We start from the raw sequence: 27,567 nt of genomic DNA on the forward strand, positions 1-27,567 counted from the left end.
ATATTTTAAATCATCTCTGGACTACTTATCATACCTAATACAATGTAAATTGCAAATTCAAGTTTTGCTTTCTGGAACTTTCTGTAATTTGTTTTCAAATATTTTCAATCCTCAGTTGGTTGAATTCAAGGATGTGTAACCCATGGACATGGAGGGCCCACTGTATTCCACATTTTCCTATGTCTGTATTTGTACATTTACTACACCTGATGCTGTTTACTTAAAATAGCAAATACTCATAAATCTTCTTGATACCCAGCTTCTTCCACTAATCCCTTGATTCCTACTCTCTATTCCTTCCCCCGCCTTAGAAACACACACACACATGCACATACACACTCAAACACACACACACACACACACACACACACACACACACACACACACACAGACAACTATATGAGGGACCAACAGGTGTCCTTGAGGAAAAGAGTTGCTTGGCCTGACCTTAGACTCCAGACCATCAGGCACTAAGCCCAAAACTGCCGGAAAGAGTGGGAGTGGGACCGGGAATACAGGGAAGGAAAGGTTCCACTGGGCAGGTGTTTGGTCAGACACATGATTTCAGTATGAAATTCTAGAAAAGATGAATGGCACTTTATAGGGAATGAAAATCAACAGCATTTCTAATTTTATTTCTTGTTAAGATGATAGCAGGGATCTGTGAAAACTGATGAGCTCGCCCTCAGGAAGGGAGAGGAAGGGAGAAGAAGGATCAGGGCTGGAAGCAGGGAGGGGCTGAGGCCCCCGGGGAGGCGGGGCAGCTTCTTTTCGGGTTTGACCTCGTCAGGAAGGCGCAGGCTTCCAGAAGCGCTGTGGGACACAGCAAAGCAGGAGATTCAGAAACTGATTCCTTTTTTTTTTTTTTTTTTTTGAATCAATACATCAATCAAAGAGGACACTAAAACAAACTTTCCTCTGCCCTTCTCCCACCACTGTAGGTCAAGGCTTGCCATCCCCACATTTCCCCACTGTCCATCCTGCTAAGAGCTACAGGACCCAAGGGAGCACACAAAAGCTCTGGTCCTTATCAAGCTGCGAGATTCCCTGCTCTGGCCTGAGTGACACAGCTGCCACCCACTTGTCTCCAGGTGAATCAGCTGTCACACTCTCAAGTTCACAAGGTATTGATGGTCCTCGAATTTGTTCTGGAATGTGAGCAATTGATCATCTTCATGCAAATCTGCTTGCAGTAATATCCACCTACTCATTCACTCATTCATCCGTGAATCCCTCCTGAGCACTGGCTTTGTGTGAGCCTCTGTGTTAAGTGCTGGGGATTCAACACAGACAGATAAGCCCTGCCCTCAAGGGGTGTACCATCTGTGCAATCCTGAGCGGGCTGCTCACAAGAGTAGCCCTGCAGCGCAATTTCTAAGTGTAGCCCTAGATCCACCTGCATCACAATTCCCTGAGATGTCCGTGGAAATAGCAGGGTTTCTCAACCTTGGCACTCTTGACATTTGGGGCTGGGGAATTCTTTGTTGCGAAGGCTGTTCTGTGCTCTGTTTAGTAGCACAGATGCCAAGAGCACCCCCTATATCATGAGAATTAAAAATACCTCCCGGCATGGCCAAATGCCTCAGGGGCAAAATCATCCCCGGTTGAGAACCACCGATATAGAGATTCTCAGCCCTTCCCCAACCCCTGGACCACCACACAACACCCACCAATGCCTCCAACTCCCCTGGTGAGGGACCAGGAATAGGAACCCAGATGACACCAGTGCACAGAGGAGGCAAAACTTGCCGAAACTCAAGAATCATTGCCTGGAGGCTTACAACACTCTGCTATGTCTTCTAAATGTTTTTAAAGAATTAAATTATTGTCAATACATTTTCCTGGCTAAAATGTTTTATTCTCTACGGTTAGTACTTACGGTAACTGCCTAGAAACCAGAATTTGTCATTTCTCAATATATATGTTTTTAAAGAGTTAAATTATTGTCAATACATTTTCCTGGCTAAAATGTTCTTTGAGAATTTGTATTCTCTACGGTTAGTACTTACGGTAACTGCCTAGAAACCAGAATTTGTCATTTCTCAATATATATGTATATATATGTATACCTCTGTGTGTAAGTATATACATACATATATATATTTACAGTCGCTATCAGCATTATAAAAATTTAGCATATTACTACTGCTTTATTTTATTCTCTAATTCTTTCACCTCATCAATGAGAGTGTAATTTCCCACAGTATAGAGACATTGTATTGCCTTAATGTTTTTATACCCGCTTCATCCCTAGAATGTTTGGCCCTCCAACCTTGACCTTCACCTGCGGTGGTTTCCCAGTGATGCTACCTATGTTCCACTTACGGGAGGTTGAGCATTTTTTCAGGTTAGCAATGGCCGTGACATACTCTGGTCCCAAATATTTTTCATATGTTGTTTTGCCTCCGAGTTTGGCCAGACACTCAGTGTTGTCATTGAACAGAAGGTTTTTGGTTTCAGACTGGAACAAGCAAAACTTGCCCGGGCAGTCTTTTCCATTTTTCCCAAACTGAGCCTGTGTCAAAAGGGCAGACAGTAAGAGAGCAGCGGAGGAAAACAGGAGAGGTTATGGATTCGGGGAGGCCAAGGGCATTTCTTCTGCACAGGATCAGCCATAGGAAAACCGTGGGGCAAAAGGAGCTAAGTTCTGGAATCACTCCACTGTCCTGGCTTAGTCTTCCCCTGCCCCATGTCCCCCTGCTCCACACCCCAGCCCAGTGCCCAGGCCCCTCACCACTTCTGATCTCACCTCCCGCCATCTTGCCTTTCTTTTTCATCTGTGGCCTCTTCCCTTAGAACCTCTTGTGTGTGACTAGGTGACAGCTGAGGATTTTGAGATCCATCCCCAAAGTAATCACCTCTAGCATTCTAATAGGCCAGCTCTCCCAGAGAGGCAGACTGCATTGGAAATCCTCTCTGCCACGGACCCGGTCATTGCCTTGGGCAGGTCACTTAGCCTCCCTTGGACATGGTTCCTCCTCCATGCCCAGGGCTCCCACAGAGGTGAGCTGCAAGAACCAAGCACCTGCATGGCAGCAGACCTCTTACCAGCACCTGTGAGTGTGCACAGTGGGGGCTCCATAAATGCTAGTTATTGTGCCTATTTTTACATTCTAGGGCCACTGTCTTTAACGCACATCTAGAAACGTGCCATTTTAATACAGAGCTGGATGTCCTAATAGAGAATCCCAGACTTCAAGGAAATTATAGGATTTCCTTCAAACCACTTCACGTGGATAGCCTTAAATCTATACAAGTTCTGGGTTTGTTGTTTTTAGAGATTACAAATGCAGGGGCCCGGTCTAGAACATCCCCAGTCGGCCCGGGCTCTGGAAACATCAGCAGAGCAAACCACTCTCTACCTGGCTATGGGAGGAAGGCTCAGTCGCCTCCCTCATTTGCCTGAAGAACAACAGGAGGCTCAAGGAGAGAAAGCATCTCCCAGCCAGGCAGTGAGCACACATCCAGGGCCATGAGACTCAGGGCAGCCCCCCAGCGTGGAGCAAATACTCTCACCACCAGCTTCAAGCAGAGGGACGGGACAGAAAGGCTGGCGATGGGTGGATTCCCTGAGCTCTGTGATCGCCGCACCTAACAGGAGCCCCCTGCAGGAGGCCCTGGTGACCCATACCTGTTGGAGGAGCAGCACCTGTTCCACGTGTGCTGCCTTATCGCTCCGAGATACCACGGCATGATTTGGGGCCACAGCCAGGTGGCAGCTCTGAGCCTCTGTCACAGGCTTCCTGGTGCCATCGAGACACAGCAACCTAAAGTCCTCCCGATCCAAGTTCCTAGCCCAGGCTGCAGTGTTCTCTCCTGGAGATATAAAGAAGGCAGCATCAGCCACGGCTGCCCCTCTGAGTCAAAGCATCCTTTCCGGGTGGCTGTGACCATCCACCGGCCTCTTGAAATGCACACAGTGGGGTTGCAGTGATGTGAAGGAGAGCAAATAAAGCTCCACAAGATACACAAACTTCAAACATATCAAGCATTAGTGCCATATCCTCACGATGGAGTATTACTCAGCAATGAAAAGGAGTCAAGTTCTGACACACGCTGCAACGTGGATGAACCTTGAAAACATTACGCTAAGTAAAAGAAGCCAGTCACAAAAGATCACATATCGTAGGATTCCATTTATGTGAAATGTCCTGAATACGCAAATCTATGGAGACAGAAAGTGAATTGATGGTTGCCAGCTCTGGGGGAGTGGGGAAGCGACTGATAATAGGTGCAGGGTTTCTTTAAGGGGTTTTGTGAATGTTCTAGAATTGGATTCTGTTGGCAGCTGCACAACTTTGAATGTGCTGGAGATCACTGAATCCCATTGAATCTACACTCTGAATGGGTGGATTTTGGAGTATGTAAATTGTATCTCCATAAAGCTGTTACATTTCTTTAAAAGAAAACCCTCCATGTATGCCATATTTTCCAGTGAGTTCCAGAAAAAGAATTGCTGGTTTGTGTTCAAGAAGAAATTGTTGGGACTTCCCTGGTGGTCCAGTGGGTAAGACTACCAGCTCCCAAGGCAGGGGGCCCAGGTTCGATCCCTGGTCAGGGAGCTAGATCCTGCATGCCGCAACGAAGATCCCATGTGCCGCAACTAAGAACTGGCTCAGCCAAATAAATAAATTAAATAAATAAGTATTTAAAAAAAAAAAAAGAAGAAGAAGAAGAAATTGTTTCCTTTCATATTCCAATGCTCTTAGTGTAACCAGAGGAAGGATAGGAACGTCTATGGGTTTATCAAATATGCTTTCAGTCAATTCCGATAAAATACAGTTGTGAAATCCCAGAGAAGCTTAAAACTAAATTTGCCACCCATCTGATCCCTGGAGATCACTTAGATTCATGGTTCCTGAATTCGAAATGTAATTGTACACAGGTATGCCTGTGTGTGTGCAAATGTAGCTTTCGTGGTCAGGAGGCTGCTTCTCTCCTTTTGCCCTGTCCCCTCAAGAAAAGACTTCCTGCATTCTCTTGGCTTTGTCCATTCGATACTGAGATCACCCCAGATTTACATGTCTGGCCTCTATCGCTCTCCCCGGGGACTTGGAGGAGTGGCTCTGGCTGTGGCTGTCACTGAAGGGAAGAGGCAGAAAGTGGAAGCAGCCCCTTTGAGGGGGGAAGTGGCAAGCCCTCTGTGGGGGCGTGGAGGGCTAAGTGCAGCGGGTAAGGAGAGAGGTGCGGTTTGGAAGGCAGCACACCGCTGGGAGTCTTAAACTTGGTAATTAGTATTTTCACCAGAGGTCAGAAGAGAGAGTGACTATTCCTCTATTGGCTGGGGGATTTTACCTTCTATCATCTGCATCTGCCTATGATTTTGTCCTCATTAACCCCCAAGGAGTTTCCACACTGAGGGCTCACATGGGCTGAATAAACGCTCCTACTCCCTTGTTTAAAAGGGGAAATTTAACCTGCATACGTCCAAATTTTTTTTTCATGTATCATCCACATTCAGTTTCCGATAGGCTGAGACAGGAAGATGGTGTGCTTCTGTGGCTGACTAGACAGAGCCAGGGAGATAGTTGCCCCTGAGTATGGCTGGGGTGTGTGTGTGTGTGTGTGTGTGCGTGCGTGCGTGTGCACGTGTGTGTGTGACAGAGGGAGAGAGAGAGAGGGAGAGAGGAAATTTGGTTTCAAAATCAATGTGACACCTATAGATGTTACTATGTTGCATACTGAGGTAAAGTATTTTAGAATTAATTTGATCCAAATCTGGAAAAGATTATAATAATTTCCAATTGCAAATCTGAATAGTAATCTGTGTCGTGATGGCAAAGATTCTTCTTTGAAGGGGAAAGGGAAACATCTTTACCTACCGTTAGTATTCTCCAAGACAGTGACATCTTTCACAAATGCAACATCCCCAGCGTCCTCAGCCAGGCACCTAAAATGTTTCAGAGAATAAAAACATTGCCAGAGGGGCTTCCCTGGTGGTACAGTGGTTCAGAATCTGCCTGCCAATGCAGGGGACATGGGTTTGAGCCCTGGTCCGGGAAGATCCCATGTGCCGCGGAGCAACTAAGCCTGTGAGCCACAACTACTGAGCCTGCGCGCCTAAAGCCCATGCTCCGCAGCAAGAGAAGCCACCGCAATGAGAAGCCCGCACACCGCAACGAAGAGTAGCCCCCGCCTGCCGCAACTAGAGAAAGCCCGCGTGCAGCAACGAAGACCCAGCACAGCCAAAAAAAAAAAAAAAAACATTGCCAGAGAAGAAAAACTATTAGAGTTTTCATAAATATTCATAATACACATTCCAAAAACTGAAACATGGAAGTAAACATAGAAAAGATAAAGGCAAATATTTCCAGGAACTTAGAGTTTAAAATGGTAGATTGAAGATATATGGGTACCTTCCCTCCTTCTAAAATTCCAATAAAATGACATGAATGAGATTTCTTTTAAAGCCATATATCTATGAGCCAGAGGAAGGCAAGAGGGAAAGAGAGAAGATAATAATGGCAACGTTTGGAAGTAGAGATCAAATGGGTGAGCAGTAATTGACCCAAAAGAGCAAAGAAAGCTGTGACATAAGTTGGAAGTGGGGGGCGCTCAGGAGAAAGCTGATGTGCACGGCAGAACTCCAGAAAGACTCAACAATTAGAAGTACTAGGCACCACTGAAAGTAGCTGAGAACAGCAGGACTAGATAGAGCCTATATACATGCAGTGTAAATATATATGCCCAATCCGATGAATTAAAAGAAGACCCACTGAAGAAATACCATTGTGAAGTTTCAGAACACTGGAGGGAGATCTAAAAATAATTTTTAGAACTATTTTTTATTTTATTTCTTTAAATCAAAAACTTTTCACAGAAATAGTTTTCAAAGCATTTTACATTGGACGAAACACAAAACTCATTTTTCCTAAAGAGTATTTTTCATTCATAGTTAAATCTCTGTAAATTCAGAGAGAAATATAAAACATATGTGTCTGATTTATTTACTCTTCACAAAATATTATTTCTGTAGACCTGTTTGTCTAAGACACCTCATGAGCCTTCTAAAGCTTCTCTCTCAGGATTAGGAAGCCAAAAATAAATTGTTGAAAACTCAAAAAAAAAAATTCTTTTCAAGAAGAAAAAATGTCATATACAAAGAATCAGGGATCGAAAAATGGTACCAGATTTCTCAACAGAAACTCTAGCTTTAGAAGACAATGGATTAATGCTTTTAAATTTCTGAATTTGCTTGATTTTCTGTCTTTCTATGTTACATTCTGCATAATTTTTTTTCACATATTTCCACATCGCTACTTCTCTTTTTAGCTATGCTTAATCTGTTAAACTGGTCAATTATATAGCAAACTTCAGTTGCTGTAATTTTATTCCTTTCTAGAAGTTCTATTTATTCCTTTTTAAAAATACTAACCTGTTTATTCTGCTGTTTTTTGCTTCCAGCAACTTTTCCGCTGTGTGTTTGTTTCACATTGTTATAATTACTTTTTACTGTGTCCTGCTCATTGTTACCGATAGAGTACTTCTGAGCAGTATTTGAGGCTTAAACTGAAGATGCTGTCTTCCAGACAGATTCCTAAAGGGAGCGCTAGTCTGAGACCACTTTTTAAAAAATTATGAGTTGAGAATTTCTGGACCATCCTAGGGGACACAAGTTGGAGCTGCAAATCCATGCAAGAGCTGGCCCATGGTTTCAATTTTTCAGGGATGACATGTATTTTCCTCCCTGTTTTCCTCAGCATCCAGGCAACCTGAAGCCTCCTGGGAGTGGGGTGGAAGTTACTTCTGGTTCACTCCTACCTTAAAGGTGTATGTAACCTCTGAGTTCAAGTTTGTCAGAATAGCTACCCTCAGGACAAAGTGTCTCCACCTAGGTCTCCGAATTCCTATTCCCCTTAGATTTTCGTCTAATAATCCCTTGTCACTTTGTCAGTTATTCAATGCTCTTAAGAACATGGGTGTGGGGGCTTCCCTGGTGGCGCAGTGGTTGAGAATCTGCCTGCCAATGCAGGGGACACGGGTTCGAGCCCTGGTCTGGGAAGATCCCACATGCCGCGGAGCAACTAGGCCCGTGAGCCACAATTACTGAGCCTGCGCATCTGGAGCCTGTGCTCCGCAACAAGAGAGGCTGCGATAACGAGAGGCCCGCGCACTGCGATGAAGAGTGGCCCCCACTTGCCGCAACTAGAGAAAGCCCTCGCACAGAAACGAAGACCCAACACAGCCATAAATAAATAAATAAATAATTTTAAAAAAAAGAACACGGGTGTGTGTGCGCACACGTGTGTGTGTGTGTGTGTACTTAACCCAACATTTTTGCTTGTTTTTTGTGGGACAGTTGGTCAAAACAGTTAATGCTCCCAGTTCCCAGATATGCAAATCCTGTCAAAATTCCTAGGGAAATTGTTTTCCAGCCTGCACTTAGTTATCCAGCCAAACTATAAATCACTTCAAGGGTAGACTAAAGATGTTTTTAGACATGTAAATACTCAAAAAACAGAACTCCTATTCACCCTTTCTCAAGAACATGTGTTCTGCTGCAACAAAACTAAGAAAACTAAAGATGTGGGATCCAGGAAACAGGTCATTTAAGAGGAAGTAAAACAATGAAAAATCCCAGAATGATGCTTAAGGGGAATCCCCAGACCACAGATATGTAGGGGGCCTCGAGAGGCCCAATCCAGACTGGGGAGGAGGGTGGAGATCTTCAGGTGCAACATTCCCAGGTAAATGATGAACCTGGGACAGCATCCAGTCTGTTTGTGCATGGATTGCTAGATTTATGCTACTAGTAGAAGGTTTGGGGATGAATGAGTGATTTTTTAAAAGAAGTACAGAAAATTAAGCAAATTTTAAAAAGACACCGATCAACTCCAGAGTAAAGAAAAACTCTGTTCAATAAGGGAAATATAATCTTATTATGTCACATATTTAATACGAGACTAATATTTACATATTCATAATGAAGTAAGCACTAAATATGTCATACTCTTGTTGGATACTAAAAGGAGGTGAAGTTTGTGGTTATGGGTGGAAGAAGCACAGGAGCAGTACGAGAGGCTAGAACTTCTTCTTTCATAATGGAAAGTCAGCAGAAAATAGCTGACATTTAAAAATCAAGAACCAGCAATATATAAGGATGTTAGTTAGAAACACAGAGATAAATATGATTCTGGTTCCAGCTTTCGATTTGAGCAAAAGACAAAGCATTTCCTTCTGGTATAAATAGGAATACTAAAGTGTAGGTGTTTCCAGTGAAATAATACCTTACCATAGGTTTGAAAAAGAAAACCACATGGTTTTTTATCAGACATGTTGTCTATTCAATATTTCTGAGTAGAATCACAACTCTTCCATTTGCAAAACTTTAGCTCCTTAAAGATATTTTTGTACATTCATGAAATTTTTTTTTATAAGTCACTCAGAGTATAGCAAAAGCTACTTTTATATCATCCCATCACTGGAGAGAAGGCTACTGAATTTACATTAAAAAAATTCAAAGACCAGTTTGGGCAGTCATTCTCAGATACATGACGCCACCTGGTGGTGAAATATATTCTTGGAGAATACAGAAAAACGGATAGGGGAGAACTCTGCCCTTCAAACCCCTAATTGTACCACTGAGAAGTAACATCTGGATTATAAAATGAAGACTGTGGAAAGATACTGTGATTTACTAAGTGTTTATAATTGGTGAATTCTGAAAACTCATTTTTTGGTTTATTTTTCACTAGTGGAGAATAACACTGTGCTATTTTGCCATTTCTAAGGCCAAAATCAAAGAGAAAAGTAAAACGTGAAACATAACAATGACCTAGGTTGGGGTAGAGGGTAGTGCCTGTGAGAAAGAGAATTCTTCCCCATAAAACTGAATTGCAGAAAGGACTGATACCACAACCTCTCCCCACCTGATGCTGAGGATGAGGACACTGAGGCCCACTGAGGTTGACCTTGGCTCCAGGCCACAAGGGGGAGACCAGCAGAGCTGAGGTCAGACAGCCCCCGGGCCAGTCCCCACTCTTGGGGTGGTGGGCGCGATGGGAGGAGCCCTCCCCAGCCCGCCCATCAGCTGATCCCCAGGCTGCCTCTTGGCTCTGCTGTGATGGGCCACGTTGGGCCCCTTAGAAATGCAGTGCCAAGATGCTGGAGGATGAGGAACAAGGCCCTGCCCTGGTGAAGCCTGCCCACAGCACTCACCTGAAAGCCCCGGTGTAGCCATAGTACCTCTCTTTACTGTTGGGCACACACTTGTCCACGTTCTGGTCATCGCCAACACACAGTGCACAGAGACTGGATCTCGGGTCAGCCCCAGGGGCACAGCTTTTATCAAAGAATTCATCTGCAGAGAAGAAGCACGGGGAGTCAGCTCTTCCTACCTGAGTCAAGATAAGCGGTCTTTACCTAACAGGTGATGTGGCTTGGTTTCCATTCATCATATTGACCAAGGCAGATAGAACACAGTCATTATAACACACAGTAACAGGTTACCACCAACCCGGGCGCCATCAAGGTTCAGAAAAACTTGAGACTGTAGGTACTTGAGACAGGAAACCTGATTGGGGCTGGGGAAGAGAGTGTGTAATTGTACAAAGGGTCCCATCATCACAGCCTCGAGCTGGGGACTCAACTTGATGAATCTGATGGCCATCTCAGCAGAAGCTGCAAAATGTCCACTCCAGGATCTGATTTCCCCTTTTCCTCAATAATAGGAACCCTGCTTTTTACCTGGGCACCTGGTCCCTTAGAACAGAGACAAGCCTTACTCTGTGGCTAGTAAGCCACATGGCTAAGTATCGCCAGTGAAATATGAGCAGGAGTGTTGGGTGCCAGTGTCTTGACATCCTTAAAAGACAGTTGGCACATGTGTTTTGCCCCTTCTCCTTCCCTTCCTTCATTCTGCACATGGAATGCAGAAGTGGGAACTGGACCCCCAGATGTGACATGGGCCATGAGCGACCTTGAGCACGGAAGCCGCATATGTTTCAGAATAGCCAGATGTTTGAAACCTGGGCCCCTGACACCATGTGGTCGTCCTGCCAGCTCTGGACAATCCACCTCTGGACTTCACTCACGTGGGAGAGAAATAAACGTCTATTCACTTCTACTGGAGGTTTTCTGTCCTTGCAGCTGAACCTAATATGAACCAACCCACCACGTGATTTAACCCACATTAAGGAGTTAACATGGATTAATACGGATTAAAGAGAGAGGAAATAAAGGTGACAAGAAAGCCCTGCCCTGAAGAGCAAGTAGCACCCATTATCAGACTCGTGCAGCCCCTGCCACTGGAAGAACCACGCCACGTGCCAAGCTCTGGTTAGGGCTGGGAGTGTCCCACTGTGGTCCTGGCAGCTTGCCCACAACCTGGAGGCTGCTGTGGGGTCACAGAGAGCGACACCAGTGTGCACTGCTAGTGAGGAACAGAGTCACACTAGAGCCCGCCAAGCCAGGATCGCAGACCCATTCAAAATGCAGCAGGGCCCCACTCGAGCAGACGCCTGCCCGGGAGGTGGGCCACGACAAGAACACGGCACACAGCTCCACGCCACCAGGCCCACGGCAGGTAGGGCGTGGCTCACGTGTGGGGTGTGAGCACGGCGGGAGGGGAGACTGAGCCAAAGCCTGGAGATCTTACTCAGTTTCCTCTACAGCGTGGAGTAAGAAGTCAGTTCTGTTTAGTAACAGAAGTCACCTTTCATGAGGAAGGCAGATGGCTTTTCCCAAATTGAGAAGCCAGTGCCTGGGAGGAATTTAGATCCGGAGCTCCAGGAAGCAAAAAATGACTTTTGCACTTCTCAGGACCTGCATCCATTCTTAGGGTGCAGAGAAACAGACTGATCCTCCAGTTTTGCACCTTCGTGTGGGGCGGATGGGGTGTGGGAAGTGCTGTGTGGAGAAGCTGCAGAAGGCAGCCGCAGGGAGATCTTGCTTACACCAGAAAAGGCCTGTAAGCCACGGTCAGCCTGCAAGTCCCCACCCCTCCCCTCCCTGAGTTCTACAGAGGACCCCAGCCTGCCCCTCAGGATGGCCGACCCACGACTCCCTCAGGACTCCTACCAAATTTGCAGGAGCCTGTCTGGTTGGCGATCAGGCCCATGGGGATGTTCCAGCCTGCAGTCCTGTCCACGGCGGTGTGGCAGGACTTCTTGCCTCTCAGAGAATTCCACGTGAGCTCATCATTTGCCTTCTTGACAACTGCCACGGCAAGATACCCTTGGACAAGAGAAGAGCAAGTCTTAGCTTCCCAGGGCCTGGTCCATGGACTCTACTGCAGCTGTGTGCAGCCCAAGCCAACAAGGGTCAAGAAACATCACCAGGCAATGATTCCCCCAGATGACTGGCCACTGTCTGATAGACCAACAAACTTTAAGCTGCTGCTCTATGTTAAGATGAGATTGATCTGGGTTATGACATGAAATAGTAAGCTGATCCTTGAAGTGATAGCTGGGGACTGTCCTTGACCAGCCATATACTGTCCCTGAGTTATAAACTGGCAATTCATTCTATTTTAGATGTGGGCTACTAAAGCCACAAACACTGACCAGGAAGCATGACCCCAAGTGTGCATAAATCGCCAACTGCAACATGCAATATACCAACTGCATCAGGCCAGAGCAGTGATGGCCGCCGGAATAAGTGCTGTGTGGATGCAGGGGGTGTGTCCCCAAGGACCTCCCTGTGCTGAGAGAGGGTCAATGGGGTGCAGTCCTCCTCCTGAGAGCATGCACCTGGCAGACTCCGCTGCCGGCGAGTGCAGAGCTCTACCGAAGCTGAGGAAGCACCAGCTCTGGCAGGCAGGTGGGCTGGTGCATAGGGCAAGGGATTTAGCACAAGGGACCTGGTTCCAGGCCAGGATCTGCCACAGTATTCTCAATGGCTGTGAGTGAGATCCGGGACACTGTTTCCGTATCCATATGAGATGGGGGTGTAACACCCCACCTTCTCCGTGGTCAGGACAAAATGAGGAACTCTGATATTTCTCTGCCATGTATGAAGGTCCATAGAAACATAATTATAGTTACTCATCTCTGAATGATTTGCATCTGCAAAAGAACTTACAGCTTCTATGGCTGCATCTCTGTGAGGTTTTTTTAAGCTCCCACCACCTCCTCCTCCAGATACAAAAACTTACCCTTGACTCTGAAAGTGATCGATTCCAACTCACCTTCCGTTGGTCTGTGCACACAATCTGGGCCGTTGCTTTTGGAGGATTCTGAAAGAATAAAGACAAGCAAAATGTCGTTAAACACATGTTTTATTGTGTTCATATATTTTTCAAAGATACACACATATCAAAGAACATATACTGGCATGGTTTTGTGTATATGTGTTTTTAATATAAATAAATGGCATTGTATTATAGACTTCACTAAGTTTCCTCCTTTTTTTATTTTCAACCCAATACTGTGTTTTTAAGCTCTTTTTTTTTTTGGCTGTGCCATATGGCTTGCAGGATCTTAGTTCCCCGACCAGGGATCGAACCTGGGCCCCAACAGTGAAAGCACCGAGTCCTAACCCCACTGGACCGCCAGGGAATTCCCTAATTGAAGTATAGATGATTTACAATGTTGTGCCAGTCTCTGCTGTACAGCGAAGTGACTCAGTTATACACATACCTGCATTTTTTTTTTTATATTCTTTTCCATTATGGTTTATCCCAGGAGACTGGATATAGTTCACTGTGCTATACAGCAGGGCCTTGTTGTTTATCCATTCTAAATGTAATAGTTTGCATCTACCAACCCCTAACTCCCAGTCCATCCCTCTCTGTCTCTCTCTCCCCCTTGGCAACCACACGTTTGATCTCTATGTCTGTGAGTCTGTTTTGTAGATAGGTTTATTTGTGCCATATTTTAGATTCCACATATAAGTGATATCATATGGTATTTGTCCCAATACTGTGTTTTTAAGTTCAAACTGCCTTACTGTCTGTAACTCACTGAGCTGAGTTAGGGCTCTTAAGTTCACTGCTTCCAATGTTGTCACTGACATCTTCATACACGTCTGGGGATGTACCCAGGGGTGGAACTGCTGAAACTAACATCTGGACAGTTCAATCACCACATAAACCAATCAACTATCTTTTTTGTTTAAGCCACATGGCAATGGGATTGTGTCATTTGTAACCGAAGTACTCCTACCTAATCCTCGCCCATTGGAGGTGAGGGGCACCTTGTCTCACCTGCCTGACCTCCTCTAGTTCCCTCTGGAGAGGCTAAGGATAAAGTAGCATTTCTTATGTCCCTTCAGCATGGGGAGATCCATGCTTTCAGACTCAGTAACTGGCTTCTCCTTGGGAAAAAGTCACATCACTCCCGTTTCATGTGATGGATAATGTGAATCTGTAGGTGATGTTTTATTGGAAAAGTATTTTTAATTGGTTTATAATATTATGTAAGTTTCATGCGTACAGCATTATATTTTGACTTCTATATACCTACCAAAAGTTTCGTTTCCATACATCACCTACAGCTGACGCCCTTTACCCCTTTCCCTCTCCCCCCACTCCCCTTTTCCCTCTGGTATCCACTACTCTGTTCCCTGAATCTGTGTGTTTGTTTTTGTTTGATTTGGTTTGGTTTGTTCACTTATTTTTTTTAATATTCCACATAGGAGTGAAATCAGAAGGCATTTGTCTTTGCAGAATCAAGTCCAAAGAGAATGTCCCAGCAGTTCCATGCAGCAGAAATGCATATATGTGCTCACCAAACGACACGGACACAGATGTTCATAGCAACGCTATCCACAGCAGCCAACTGGAAATTACCCAAATGCTCATCCACAGTAGAATAAATAACTGCAGTGGAGTCACACAATAGAATACTACAAAACGAGGTATAATGCTGAGCAAAAGACATTTTTAAAAGCACATGCTGTGCAACTCCTTTTACATAGAGTTCAAAAACTGGCAGAACTGGCTTCCTGGTGGCACAGTGGTTGAGAATCTGCCTGCCAATGCAGGGGACACAGGTTCGAGCCCTGGTCTGGGAAGATCCCACATGCCGCAGAGCAACTAGGCCCATGAGCCACAGCTACTGAGCCTGCACGTCTGGAGCCTGTGCTCCGCAACAAAAGAGGCCGCAATAGTGAGAGGCCCGCGCATCGCGATGAAGAGTGGCCCCCGCTTGCCGCAACTAGAGAAAGGCCTCGCAAAGAAACGAAGACCCAACACAGCCAAAAATAAATAATAAATAAATAAATTTAAAAAAAAAAAATGGGCAGAACTGATCTGTGCCATTTGAAGTCAGGAGTCATTACCCTTGCTGGAGTAAGGGGGCTGGTGACAGGAGGACACAAGGGGACTTGTGGAACCTGCTGTGTCTTGCTCTGGGCACTAGCGCTTGGGGATGTACCACTTCGTGAAATGTCCTTGAGTTGTACACTTGTGTGCACTTTTCTGCATATATATTATACTTTACTAAAATCTTTTTAAAAATTAAAAAGAGGAAAGCAACCTGGGCTTTGTCAGTTCTCACTACAATAGGCTGTGTGGGTAACACAGCCCCTTTCATCTATTCTTTCCCCTGATTCTCCTGTTTGAACGTATCTGTCCATTTTAATGTCTCCACTTGGACCCACCGAGTGGGGTTACTCCTCTCTACCCCACTCCCGAAGCCCTGAGGGAATAAAAAAGAGAGGACTCTTCTCCACTTACTTTGGTTCTCTGCCAGGACAGGCACCAAACCACACTTGCCCGCAGTGTAGACATATCCTCCATCTAAGCTCAGGGCATCAGCTTCTCCTTTCTGCCAAGACAAAGCATATCTCCAGCACCACAGTGAGGCTGTTTCCTGTCCCGCCTGTCTTTACAGCTCTGAGAGAATAGCTGTCAGGTGCCCCAGTAAAGCAGCAAGGGTTGAACTGAGCACCCCATGGAAACGCCCTGTGCACTATTAATTCTCTACCAGCCCTACATGCCTTTCATGCTGTCGCTTCCATTGGAAAGACCCGGCACAGGTAGCCCGGTCCTCTGAACGAAATCCCTTTCTGCACTTGGAGCACTGTTGGATGCCCTCCTGGACCAGCCTCCCTCACTGAGGAGACAGAGGGGAACAGCTGGTCTTGTCTAGTCTCTGCTCATTAGCACTACACTCAAAGTGCTACACAGAAGCTATTCAGCAAGTGAGCAGAAACAATTAAATTCGCTCACCATCAGAATGAACGAGCCCACGCTCCAGAACTGGAACATGGATTCATCAAGATTGTAAAACTCCCTCTTTGACTAAGTAATAATTTTTTTACAACATTATTAAAGCTAATAGGAGATGTGGATAAAGATTTCTATTCAAGGCTGCACAGCACAGGGTTATTGATAACAACAAAATACGGAGACAAAGAAGAATAGGGTCATGACTAAACTGTGCCACACCATATAAAAGATATCCTGAAATCACTTTTTAAAGTGTTTTCAGAGAATGTGTCACGTGGGGAAATGGCCATGATACACTGTTAAGTGAAAAGGACTCAAACTACATAACTGGAACGACCCAGTACTGTTCCGAGCCTAAACTGAGATGAACCGAGAAATCCTGGAGTGGGAAGTTAGCAAAACTCTAACTGTGGTACCTCTGTGTGACGTCCCAGTGTTTTGTTTGTTTTTACATCACATCTTTCTATATTTTCCAAATTACCTGCATTCATCGCAACTTGTTCTTAAAATCAGGAGAGCGGAAAGCCCACAGTAAACAGATTGCAGACAGAAAGCTGTGCCTGTTCCCACACTGCGCAGGCGCGAGCAGACCCCGCCCCCGGGGCCGTAGCGCCTCTAAGGTCCGCCTCGCTTCAGACCAGACGCCTGTGACCTAGTCTCCTCGGAGCGCTGCCCCGCCCGCACCGCCCGCAGGCCCGCCGCTGGCCACCTACCAGCACCAGGGCGATGCAGTCGTCAGTGGTGGAGGCCGTGGCGCAGGCCACGCTCTGGCTGCTCTGGAGGCTCCACTGCTGGCACTTGCGCTGCTCCTCAGGTCCCACCGCGCACCACACGACCCGCGCGCGCCGCGCCTCCACCTCCGCTGCAGCTGCCCGGGGACATGGCGGTCGGCAGGGGCCCTGAGCCCAGCGAGGGACACCCAGGCCCGCTGACCTCCCTGGAGCGCGTGCTCCACTCAGAGCGCCCTTCCTGCCCCGACGCTCCCTGGGCGGGAGCTACTTCCTCCAGAGAAGAGTGGAATCAGACACCTGCGCCTCTTCCCATCCACGTGCTCCTCTGCCCCCTCCACTCTCAGCTCCCCAAACCCTTCTTCAGGCATAGCCCTCCTTGTGTCTCATTTCTGTTCCTCTGGAGGCTTCCCCAGCTTCTAATCCACCCTTCAAGCTTTAGTGTAATGAGAGAGATACCGAGATATTGCCTAATATCTCTGTCCTACGGGATAAAAGCTCCAGGACACAGAAACAGTGGCAGCCCCAAGAGGTGGCCTAGGGGACCTTGAGCCCTGTCCTGACTTCCCCTAAGGCAGGCAGTCGCCACCGCTGACAACAGCGCAGCTTCCCAGTTCACCCAGACTCCATCTGAAGCCTCCAGTGGAGAAGGAGCCATGGCTGAGCTGGCCCAATGTGGTATCCCAGCCAAGTTCAGGGCCCAGGCACTGGGCCGTGTCCCACCAGGCCTCTGGATTTATCCCAGGAGGGGCCCTGGCTCTCTTGGTTCATGTTCATACTTCTCACTTCCTGGGAGGCAAACTGACTGTTCCGTCAGGGCTGAGGAGCCTGACGCACACAGAGGCCTGTGGCAGTATTATCAGGAGGCGGCACATTCCTTTGGAGACACTTTTCACCTGACTTGGTCCACAGAAGGTGGTCACACTCACATCAAACCTACCATGGTGAAGACCTCCAGTGGCTGGGAGATGGCCAAGTGACCACTACAGAGCAGGGCCAAGCTGCCCATGGGGTGGGGGTGAGGTGCTCCCCGAAGGCCTCACCCATGGCTCACCACCCACACCAGCCTGCCCTTGGGGCCTGCCTGGTCCTCACTCACTTTCCCTCAGGCCCTGCAATGCGGTGAGGTAGCGGAAGCCCAGGTACAGTCCAGAATCTATCTTTGAGGGGATCCTCAAAAACCCAAGGGCAGAGTCTTTGAACAGCAGGTCCTTCTGCCCACGAGGAGAGCCAAAGAGCTGGAACCCCTGTACACTGCTTTTTCCAAACTTCTCCTAATTAAGGGAAAAGAGAATTATGATGTCAGTGGTAAATAGGAAACAAAAACATGATGTTGAAAAAGAATATCTGGAACTTAGGGATGATTCTGAGAGGAGGAACCTTGGTTGACTTCCTCCCATAGAGGGACTCAAGCCATCCCTGTGACATAGCTCAGTTATGGCTTCATCTTTAAAAAGCTGCTGGGTTCCAAGCACCTTAGAGTCCTGAGAATATTGCATTGTCCTCCCCCTGCTTCTACTCCAGCCCATGAGACAGCGCCAGTCCGTAATGCTAGAAGGGGCTTCATTGTTCCTGCTGCGTGGAGTATGGCCTAGAGACAGGCAAGCCACTGCATCTGTGCAGTGAGGCTACAGAGGGCTTCTAGAGTGGCGGGAAGTTAGGGAAGGAAGGAAGGAAACCTCCCCACCACCAAATCCAAGCAGGTTGGGGGTACTCTGGGTGGGGATACCTGTGCCTTGCGGAGAAGCTTCCAGATCAAGTCCTCCTTGCCATCCACACTTCGAGCCACAACAGCATGAGAAGGGATCTGGGCTAGGTGGCACTCCTTGAATGCATCCACTGGCTTCCGAGTATTGTTTGGGCAGAGCAGCTCATACTGGTCCCTGTCAGCCTTCTCTGGCAGGTTCTCTAGGGAAAGAGGGAGGTGGAGGGGAGCCCAGATGAGGCAACCCCAGGCAGTAGCCATGAGCTGTAGTCCCCCTTCCCCCATAGAATTTCAGCTGGAGGAGACATTTTACACAGTTGACAAAACTGGGCATCAGAAAGGCAGTGGATTGCTCCAGAATATCCAGAAAGGTAAAGACAGTGCCCAAAAAGCATTAGGGGTAAGCCCATGTTCCTCTGATTGGATCATACAGGCCCTGGGGTTGCTGCAACTCCTGCCTGGCAAGCCAAGGAGGCTGAACCAGACCCATCTGTTTCCACGGCAACTCCACCTAGAAAAGGGTCACATGATGGAGACAAGCCCAGGGGGCCAGCCAGAGGCTGCTGCCTTACCCACATCTCTAGCAAGAATAAAAACAAGAAAAATTTTAAAGCAAGAAATACAGTTGAGCCACTTCTCAACACTTGGGTGTATCAAAAGAAGAGAAAATATTATTTTTATGAGTGAGTTCATCCCAATTTGGAACTGTTAATCTGTATCACACGTAAATTGCTTCAAAATACATAAAGTGACAGAAACTGACCCAAGTTGTTTTATGAGCTTAGTATAATCTTGATCTCAAAATCAGAGAAAGAAGTGCAGGAGGGAATAATTACAGACCTATTTTACTTATGAACATAAACACAAAAATCTAAAATAATTAGCTAACTCAATATAACAGAGTATTTTAAAACTAATAGATCAGGATTAAGGTTTATCAGTTTATTCCATTCACAAAAGAATGGCTGAATGTCAAAGAAGCTAAAGTAATTCATGACAAGAATGGGTTAAAGGAAAATCGTGAGACCATCTTAATCCTAATAGGTGCAGAAAAAGCATTTATATGTTCAACATCTATATGTGCTTTTTTTTTTTTTTTTTAGTTTTGGAAAACTAGTAACATAGAGAACTTGGCAAAGGTATTAAACTTGATAAATGCCACTTATCAAAATATCTACAGCAAAATCATACTAAAAGAAGAAAATTTAAACAGTCACTTCAAAATCAGGAACAAGGCAAAGATGTCAGCTGTCACGTTGCCAACACAATATCAGACGACCTGGATTTCACAATTTACGAAAGAAATAAGAGATATAAACACTGGGAAAAAGACAAACTCTAATTTTTTAAAGATGAGGTACTCACCTACATAGAAAAGCCAGTGGAACCAAGAAAAAACTAATAAAACTAACAAGAGAGTCCAGCAAGGCAACACTACAAAAATCAAGTGTTACTCTCGTTAGCAATAATAAGACAGAAACTAATACAGAATATGATACTATAATAGCAACTAAAACCATTAAATAGCTGGTAATTAGCCTCATTAAACAATGCAGGAAGGAGTTCCCTGTGGGCCTAGGGGTTAGGATTCGGTGCTTTCACTGCGGTGGCCTGGGTTCAGTCCCTGGTTGGAGAACTGAGATCCCGCAAGTCATGCTGCGCAGCCAAAATAAAACAGAAACAAAAACAAACAATGCAGGAGACCAAGAGAAAAATGTTAAGTTCTATAAGTTCTATTAAGGGACATAAAAAGAGGTGTGATCAAAAGGGAGAGATTTATCATGATCAGGGATTGGACAGTTTGACATAAATATGTCAATTTTTCATGAATCAATTTAAATTCAATACAATTCTACTTAAAGTATGATGTTTTTAGAAATTCAACAAAATAATTCTAAAATTTTAGTTAGAAAATAAATAGCAAAGTGTTGGGGGAAGGCGCTTGCGTGCACACTCTCTCCCCAGACCCCCACAAGCTATTAAGAACCACTACAAGCCAGAGTAATAAAAGCAGAAAAATACAAATAGACAAATGAAACAAAATAGCTCAGAAACTGATCCATGATTATAAACAAGCTTGATGTATAGGAGGCTCCACATATCAGCAGGAAAAGGGTGGAACTTTTTACAGCCGTTACTGTAAGGAAAATGGTCTCACTCTAAAGGGGAAAAATGCTGAAGCTAAATCCATACCTGATTTCCTAGGTAGAGTACGTATGAACAAACAAGTGTGTGTTAGGGAGGGGAGTCTATAAATCTTATTGTAGAACATCTTTATGATTTGGAGGGAAGAGGGCATCTTTAAAAGTCCCCAAAACACAAACCAGCAGGGCAAAAGTAACCAATTTGACCTTATCAGTATCAAGGGCTTCTGTTCAACAAAGGTGCTACTGACAGATTTTTTGACTGAGAAAAGATTTTCCTAAAGTCTAGAACCAACAATGGCTGGATATCTAGAGAGAAGGAATGCCTAGCCTTGAATCAAAATTATGAAGAAACAGACATGAAAATCAAGAGGAAAATAGTCAAAGATCATAAAAGAAGAAAGGGAAGCCCAAACTACTAGCAAATATATTGAGATGATCAAACTCACTAGACGTCAGAGAAATGCAAAATAAACCAACAATGACATATCTATTGCTTTACAACCATAGATAATAAAATGTGATGTGTGTGGACTTCCCTGGTGGCGCAGTGGGTAAGAACCCGCTTGCCAGTGCAGGGGACACGGGTTTGATCCTTGGTCCGGGAAGATCCCATATGCCGCGGAGCAACTAAGCCCGTGCGCTTAGTTGCAACAACTACTGAGCCTGCGCTCTAGAGCCCGCGAGCCACAACTACTCAGCCCGCACACTGCAACTACTGAAGCCCACACGCGTAGAGCCCGTGCTCCACAACAAGAGAAGCCAACACGATGAGAAGCCCGGGCACCGCAACGAAGAGTAGCTCCCGCTTGCTGCAACTAGAGAACGCCCGCACGCATCGACGAAGACCCAGTGCAGCCAAAAAAAAAAAAAAGTGATGGGTGCTTTCCATGGAGCATTTCTCATCTATTAGAACCACTGAACCAGACAAGTACAACGACACGGATAAATCTCCAAAACAAAATGCTGAGTGGAAAACCTTGATCACATCATGATCGATAATGATCAGTAAAGCTTCTGTGAGCTTAGAATCCAGAAACACAAACCAGCACTACACATTTTGCAAGACCACATATATCTCGGAGGACACGTGTCAAATACGTTGGCATGGGCGTCTTTGAGGCGGAAGAGAAAGACAGCGGGCATGGGAGATTTGAAGAAAACTGATCGTTTAAAATATAAAATAACATAAAATAAGAGCTATGCTCTGTAGGGAACCTTGATGATCGTGTGCCAGGAAGTGAGGAGTCAAATTAGCTCACTACTTGGAATTACAATAAAATGAAATGAAATAAAATAAGGAAAGAAAAGGAAAGGAGGCAGTACCCGTGGCTCTTCCTCCTCTTACCAAACACTGTACTGTCTTTGACGAAAGCCACATCTCCAGCCCCATCTTGCAGACACCTGGGGGATGAGAAAGCCCCAGAAGGGTCAGCACAGAGCGGCCCTCCCCGACTTCTTCCTTATGCCTCCCTGTGGAACAGGGTCCTGGGGCTTGTCTTCTGTGGGCTCCTGATCTGTGGAGGGCAGGGCCTTCAGGCTTTGGGGCATCCCCACTGGGAAGGCTTCAGGGGTCACCTCCAGGTGAATTCTGAGGAAGAAGGGCTCAGGTGCTGGCCGGAGACCCCTGCTTTCTGCTTTAAGGGCTGAGAGGGCAAAACTTTGTCCTTCTATGTAAAAGAGTTTCGAGCCTCTACACCAGGGGGTAAAAGTAGTGTGTCCTTGGCCATGTAGCTTTTTTCTCCCAGGACTAAGTGGCAGATGTGCCCTGGCCAGCGGAGAAGCAAGGAGCCCTCCCTGCGCAAAACGCCTGAGTCCGAGAGGCAGATGGGGGAACAGGAGCAGCGTCAGTTGGGTGGGGGGTTTGCAGAGAGGGGATGAGGCCGGTCAGTCAGGCAGAGCCCACCGCCTCCTGGCTCCGGGACAGGGCAGGCTGTCCTGCCTGGCCAGGAGCCTGGGACTGGTCTTCTCATGACAAGACTCCTTCAGTCCCTCTGTGGTTATGGAGGGGACAGAGTCAGCAGGAGGAGCCCAGGACAACAGAGGGACAAAGCCCGATTCAGGGCTCTCTGGGGAGACAGAAGGGGCCGCTGGCCAGGTGGCTGTTCATGGGGCTGGTGCAGAGGTAAGAGGGCACATGTCGGGCCTGGGGGGCTAGAGGGGAAAGTGCACTGGGAAGGTGCACTGGGCACCCTCTTCGAACTCAGTTTCTCTGTCTGCACAGCAGTAGGACTGGACCTCCTCGATGGTCCCCACTAGCTGACTGAGCTCTGTTTGGGATCAGAGAAAGCGCTTCCTAGCCGGAGGACATGTGGGCCACTGGGGAGAAGAGGACAGTCTCACTCACTTGAAGGCACCAGAATAGCCAAAATACGGTTCCTGGGAGGAGCAGGCACATTTATTTCCCCCTGTCCCTGTGCACAGTTGACAGAGGTTGGGGTACTCTTTTCCATCCACGCAGGGAACACAGCTGGCAGAGAAGAATTTGGCCACAGCTGTGGAACAGAGAGAAATGAACCAGAGTGTGAGCCCACCGGGCCACAGCCAGTGGCACCCCCCAGTGCGCGCTCCCTCCACCCCTGCCTGGCAGCCTTTGCAAAGCTAGGAGCTCAGAGAGATGTACTTTGGCTGAGAACAGATTCACCTGCCACCTCCCAGGACTGCTGATGCGGGTAGACCTGCCCCTGCAGGTTTCACATCAGTTAACTTCACCGCTGCCTTGGAGTCATCCCACATGTTCACCTGGGCCATCCCGAAGGGGCTTGTGTATGTGCCACTGGAGTAGAGACCCCAGCCTGAGATCACCCCCAACCCCCCTCCCCCAGCCATCTTACCTTTCTGGAGGGGCTCAGGTGGCCCTGTCCAGTTCAAGAACGGGCGAAGTATCCCCATAGGGATGTTCCACCCGGCGGACCTGCCAAGGCCCGTGTGGCAGGACTTCCGGCCTTGTAGCTGGTTCAGCTGAAAGTTGCTGCTCTTCTTCACTACAGCCACGGCATAATACTGGGTTTGGGGCTCTGCTAAAGGGCAGAAAGAATCGAGAGCTCTTAGCCTGGACCGGAGGGAGAGAAACAGCCCACCCTGACCAAGCCCCCAGTGGGAAGGGGAATGTGTGCTGCCGTTTCATCTGGTCACCGCAGCCCAGAGCCTGCTCTGTTTCCCCGGTGGGTCGGCGACCGGCCCAAAGAGCCCAGGGACTCCGTTCCCTGTAAGTGTGATGCTGCCCGAGACACCACCTCTGTGCCTCATCCGCTCTGACTCCACGGAGCCCAGGGCCCAGGCCACCCCACTTCTGGGTCCCCAGGGACAACTCACCCTTTTCCATCCCATAGACCTCCGCCGCTACCGGCCGCAGTTTGTAGGGTTCCAGGCCTGCCTCAAACACCAAACCACCATCCAGGGTCACAGCATCTGCCTTTTTTGCCTGAAAGCAGAGGCCAGACCGGCTTCAGGAGAAAACCCACCCTAAGCCACGCAAGTGAACTTCAGAAGGTCAGAAGTCTCCATGGCTGGAAGGCTCTTCCAAAGGGTCAGCTTTCAGTCACGTCCTCGCAGGTGCCATGAGAGCTGGCACAAGCCCAAGGCCCCTCTTCTTTGGGTAATGAGCCCCAGCGGAACTGCTTTAACTCCTGAGGCTGGCGGGTGGCCGCTTTTTCACGTGGCTTAGATCTCTCCGCGGATCGCAACCTTCGCGGTCATTTATATTAAAAGTTGTTCTAGATGCTTTCTCCCCTGTTTTTTGCTCTATATTTACTTCTTTTAAGTTCTTGTTTATTGAATAGAAATTTTAACTCTTAATATATCTTAAACTTATAATAATAAACCACGTTCATTCTCTTTGGCATGTTACTCCTCATATGCTTACCTATTTCTCATATTTGCAACCTGGTATAGATAATATTTTGCAGACTGTTTTATTCGTCTAAAACTGACTACATTTTCTTACCTCTGTAGTGCCTTTATTGATTTTATTGACTTCATGATATTTTATTATAAATGTGGCTGTTCCATAATTTATTACGCTAAATTTAAAAAATTCCCTCCAATGTTCACCACCTGGGTTCCTTCTAACTCTTTGCTGTTAAAACTGTACTTTTACGGACAGCTTTGTCCTCATAGCTTGTTTTTCCTTCTGATGACCTGTTGCCTTCGGATAGGCATCTGAGGGTGGGATCACCCAGACAATAGGCATTTTATCATCAAGGCCTTGGCTGTCATTGCCATTCTGCTTTCCAGCTGATTCCTTTCTGATTTGGAATGCCACTCACTATGAAGATCAATTTCACTATAGAATCACCAGTGGGACAGGGTTTCATTTTATTAAGGGTTATTATTTAGGAAATGCAAGTGCTAACAAATTGCTTAGATTTGTATTTCTCTTGATTATTAAGGGGAACATTTTCATTATGAACTCCATCTCCTCATATTGTTTTTCTTATATGATCCTACGTTTCTTACCAATTGACTTAGTTCTTTATAGAGTGTAAATAGCAGTCACTTGTCAGAGCTGTTGCATATTCCCTCTGGTGCTTTCAAATTTTTTGCTTATTCACAATTTCTGTGGCCATCCCAGTTTCCCTACACATGGTTCTCCACTTCAGAATGTTCATTTCTGCTTTCAAAATAGCATTGTGTCCTATGAGAGAGGATGGCTCCCAGCTTACAGGTGTCCAGGAAGAACAGAGGGAGCAGGGAGAGCACATATTCTATTGCACTCGGATCCTGTCCCTTTCAGTCTGGTCCCACCCAACCTATGGCATGGACTTACTGCAATGGCCTGGATACATTCAAAGCGAGAGGTCCTCCTCACACAGGTGACAGAGGGAGTACCCAGTTTTTTCATCCTCCATTGCCATCGGTAGCATTTTAACCACTCTGGTTGTGATATGGCGCACCATCGAACATTTTTCTTAGGGACAGCCAGACACAGTCCTGGGAGAAAGAGGCCGAGGAGTGAGGGCTCCACCACTGCCCATGGAAGAGACCGCCTCACCCTCTCATGGAGTTGTCCTCCCCTTCCCTCTCCATTCTGTGGCTAAGTCAGGCCACTCTCCTCAAATGGAGGTGTCTTGCTAGCCTAATGACAATACCATGCTGGCCAGAGGGCTGTAATTCTCAACAACTTAGAGGAGACAATCTGGATTGTCTCTCTGGATTCTTTGCCCTCCTATGACTGACATACTTCCTACTCCCTGAAAAAAAAACAATGATGCTGCCTTCTATCAGTTTATGGAGTTTTTCCACCTGCTTTCTCCCCCTGGAACCTGGGAGGCAGGCAGGGAAGGGATTATCACTCCTGTGTTTCTGGTGTGGAATCTGACTCTTGAGGACACTGAGTGATAGCTGCTCAGCAGTGGCAACGTCCCACCTGGAATCTGGGTCTCTCTAGATTGTTGTGGCTACAGGCATCTCCCAGAGGGTGCCAAAGGAACAAAGGAAAATACACCGCACCCCTTGTCAGTAGCTGCAGTAGGTGTTGTCAGTTTGGGTCAGTTTGCCTGAGTTATCACCATTCACCACTGTGTCAGAGAGAGGACTCTTATGGGGGGATGGAAATGTTCTAAAACTGATTTACCGTGATGGTTGCACCACTTGGTAAAATTACTAAAAATCGTTAAATTGTACACGTTAAATAGGTGAATTTTATGATATGTAAAATATACCTCAGTAAAGCTGTTACCAAAAACAAAAACAAAACAAAAAACTCTTGGTTGCAAAAGCCACCTCCCCTTTAGGATGTGCTTTGGGGTGGACCATTCAGCCCTCTGCCACCTCCTATTCATGAGCCGTCCCCTGCGCAGTCAGACCCACCAGGGTATTGAGACACCCGCCAAGGGTGTGGCTGCCACACCCTTCCTCCACCAGCCATCAGCCCAGGGAAATCTCTGGGGGTGTGATCTATCCTTGGAAACCTTCCTGGAACTGTCCTGAAGTGAGAATTAGCCTTATCAGATTCAGCCATTTGTGACCCAATAGCATTTCCTGGATGCCCTCTGTATACACAGCACTGAGTGATATGCAGAGGAACGTGCAAGCAGACAGCACCAGCTCTCATCTCCCATCTGGAGAGGCAAAAGCCCAAAAAGAGGACGCTAAGTATGATGAATGTTCTAGAAGAGAACAAATACGAAGCCAGGAGTGATGTCCCCATGACCTCAGCCAATAATGGGGGGGCGGGGGGGCATTCCAAGAGGTGGGAACAATGGGCCACGTGCACAACGACAGTTGCAAGCACATTCTACGCAGGTCTTTACTCAGCCCTTCATGTGTTCTGTCTCCTTCAACCCTCCCAGCCCCTCTTTATTGTGAGTTTTGCCAATATCTGCATTTTCCAGGTGATGAAACAGTGGCTTGAACTAGTTATGTGGCTTGCCCACGGTTTCACAACTAATAAGTTAGGATCTAGGATTTGAACCTAGGCAGTCAGACACCAAACCCCCTGCCTATTTAGGCTAACTGGGTTAGAGACGGGCTGCCATGGAGATGGGGCTGGTAAAGTGTTTGGGGTCAGATCACGGAGAGCCTCCAGTGCTGGCCCAAGAAGGTCTTATTGGGAAGCAGTGGAGCAGTGACTCTGGGAGGGCAGGGACAGGTGGACTGAAGCCTGGGAACCAGGCAGAAAGGCATCGAGAATGGAGAACAGGGCAGAAATAAGGCGTTGGTGTCAAAAGTTAGCTTAGTAATAGATGGGACCTGTGGGTGAAGGGAGAGAGCCACACGAAGACCATGTCTCAAGCTGGGGGGAGGGCGTGAGCAGGGGCAGGAATGGGAACCTGGGGGAGAGCTCGTTTGCTCCCCTGGGAGGGGATGAACCAAGATACTAAAGCATCACTGAGAGGTTTTCTGAGACCCACAGCCCGCAGCCCCCCAAACCCCAGG

At 46.9% G+C, this 27,567-nt stretch overlaps 1 protein-coding gene across 3 annotated transcripts in view; it reads right to left on the minus strand.

The window, feature by feature from the left end:
• Nucleotides 1-608: 608 nt before the first annotated feature.
• The window catches only part of LTF (lactotransferrin), a 47,012-nt gene continuing 20,053 nt past the window's right edge, over nucleotides 609-27,567 (minus strand). For 2 of the 3 annotated variants that reach the window (XM_059939429.1, XM_059939427.1), the window contains exons 2-17: nucleotides 25,457-25,620; nucleotides 24,004-24,112; nucleotides 23,523-23,708; nucleotides 23,036-23,183; nucleotides 22,037-22,092; nucleotides 18,569-18,747; nucleotides 17,939-18,113; nucleotides 16,825-16,979; nucleotides 15,617-15,707; nucleotides 13,127-13,174; nucleotides 12,019-12,174; nucleotides 10,159-10,300; nucleotides 5,823-5,890; nucleotides 3,632-3,816; nucleotides 2,326-2,515; nucleotides 609-813 (exon numbers count right to left, since the gene is read on the minus strand). In XM_059939429.1, the coding sequence (XP_059795412.1) occupies nucleotides 716-813; nucleotides 2,326-2,515; nucleotides 3,632-3,816; nucleotides 5,823-5,890; nucleotides 10,159-10,300; nucleotides 12,019-12,174; nucleotides 13,127-13,174; nucleotides 15,617-15,707; nucleotides 16,825-16,979; nucleotides 17,939-18,113; nucleotides 18,569-18,747; nucleotides 22,037-22,092; nucleotides 23,036-23,183; nucleotides 23,523-23,708; nucleotides 24,004-24,112; nucleotides 25,457-25,531 (2,061 nt within the window). In that variant the 5' untranslated portion in view covers nucleotides 25,532-25,620 and the 3' untranslated portion in view covers nucleotides 609-715. The remainder of the gene's footprint in view (nucleotides 814-2,325; nucleotides 2,516-3,631; nucleotides 3,817-5,822; nucleotides 5,891-10,158; nucleotides 10,301-12,018; nucleotides 12,175-13,126; nucleotides 13,175-15,616; nucleotides 15,708-16,824; nucleotides 16,980-17,938; nucleotides 18,114-18,568; nucleotides 18,748-22,036; nucleotides 22,093-23,035; nucleotides 23,184-23,522; nucleotides 23,709-24,003; nucleotides 24,113-25,456; nucleotides 25,621-27,567) is intronic. The other variant, XM_059939428.1, reaches the window with a different exon arrangement.

The sequence above is a fragment of the Balaenoptera ricei genome, chromosome 11, assembly GCF_028023285.1.
Source record: "Balaenoptera ricei isolate mBalRic1 chromosome 11, mBalRic1.hap2, whole genome shotgun sequence".
Classification (NCBI taxonomy): Eukaryota; Metazoa; Chordata; class Mammalia; order Artiodactyla; family Balaenopteridae; genus Balaenoptera; species Balaenoptera ricei.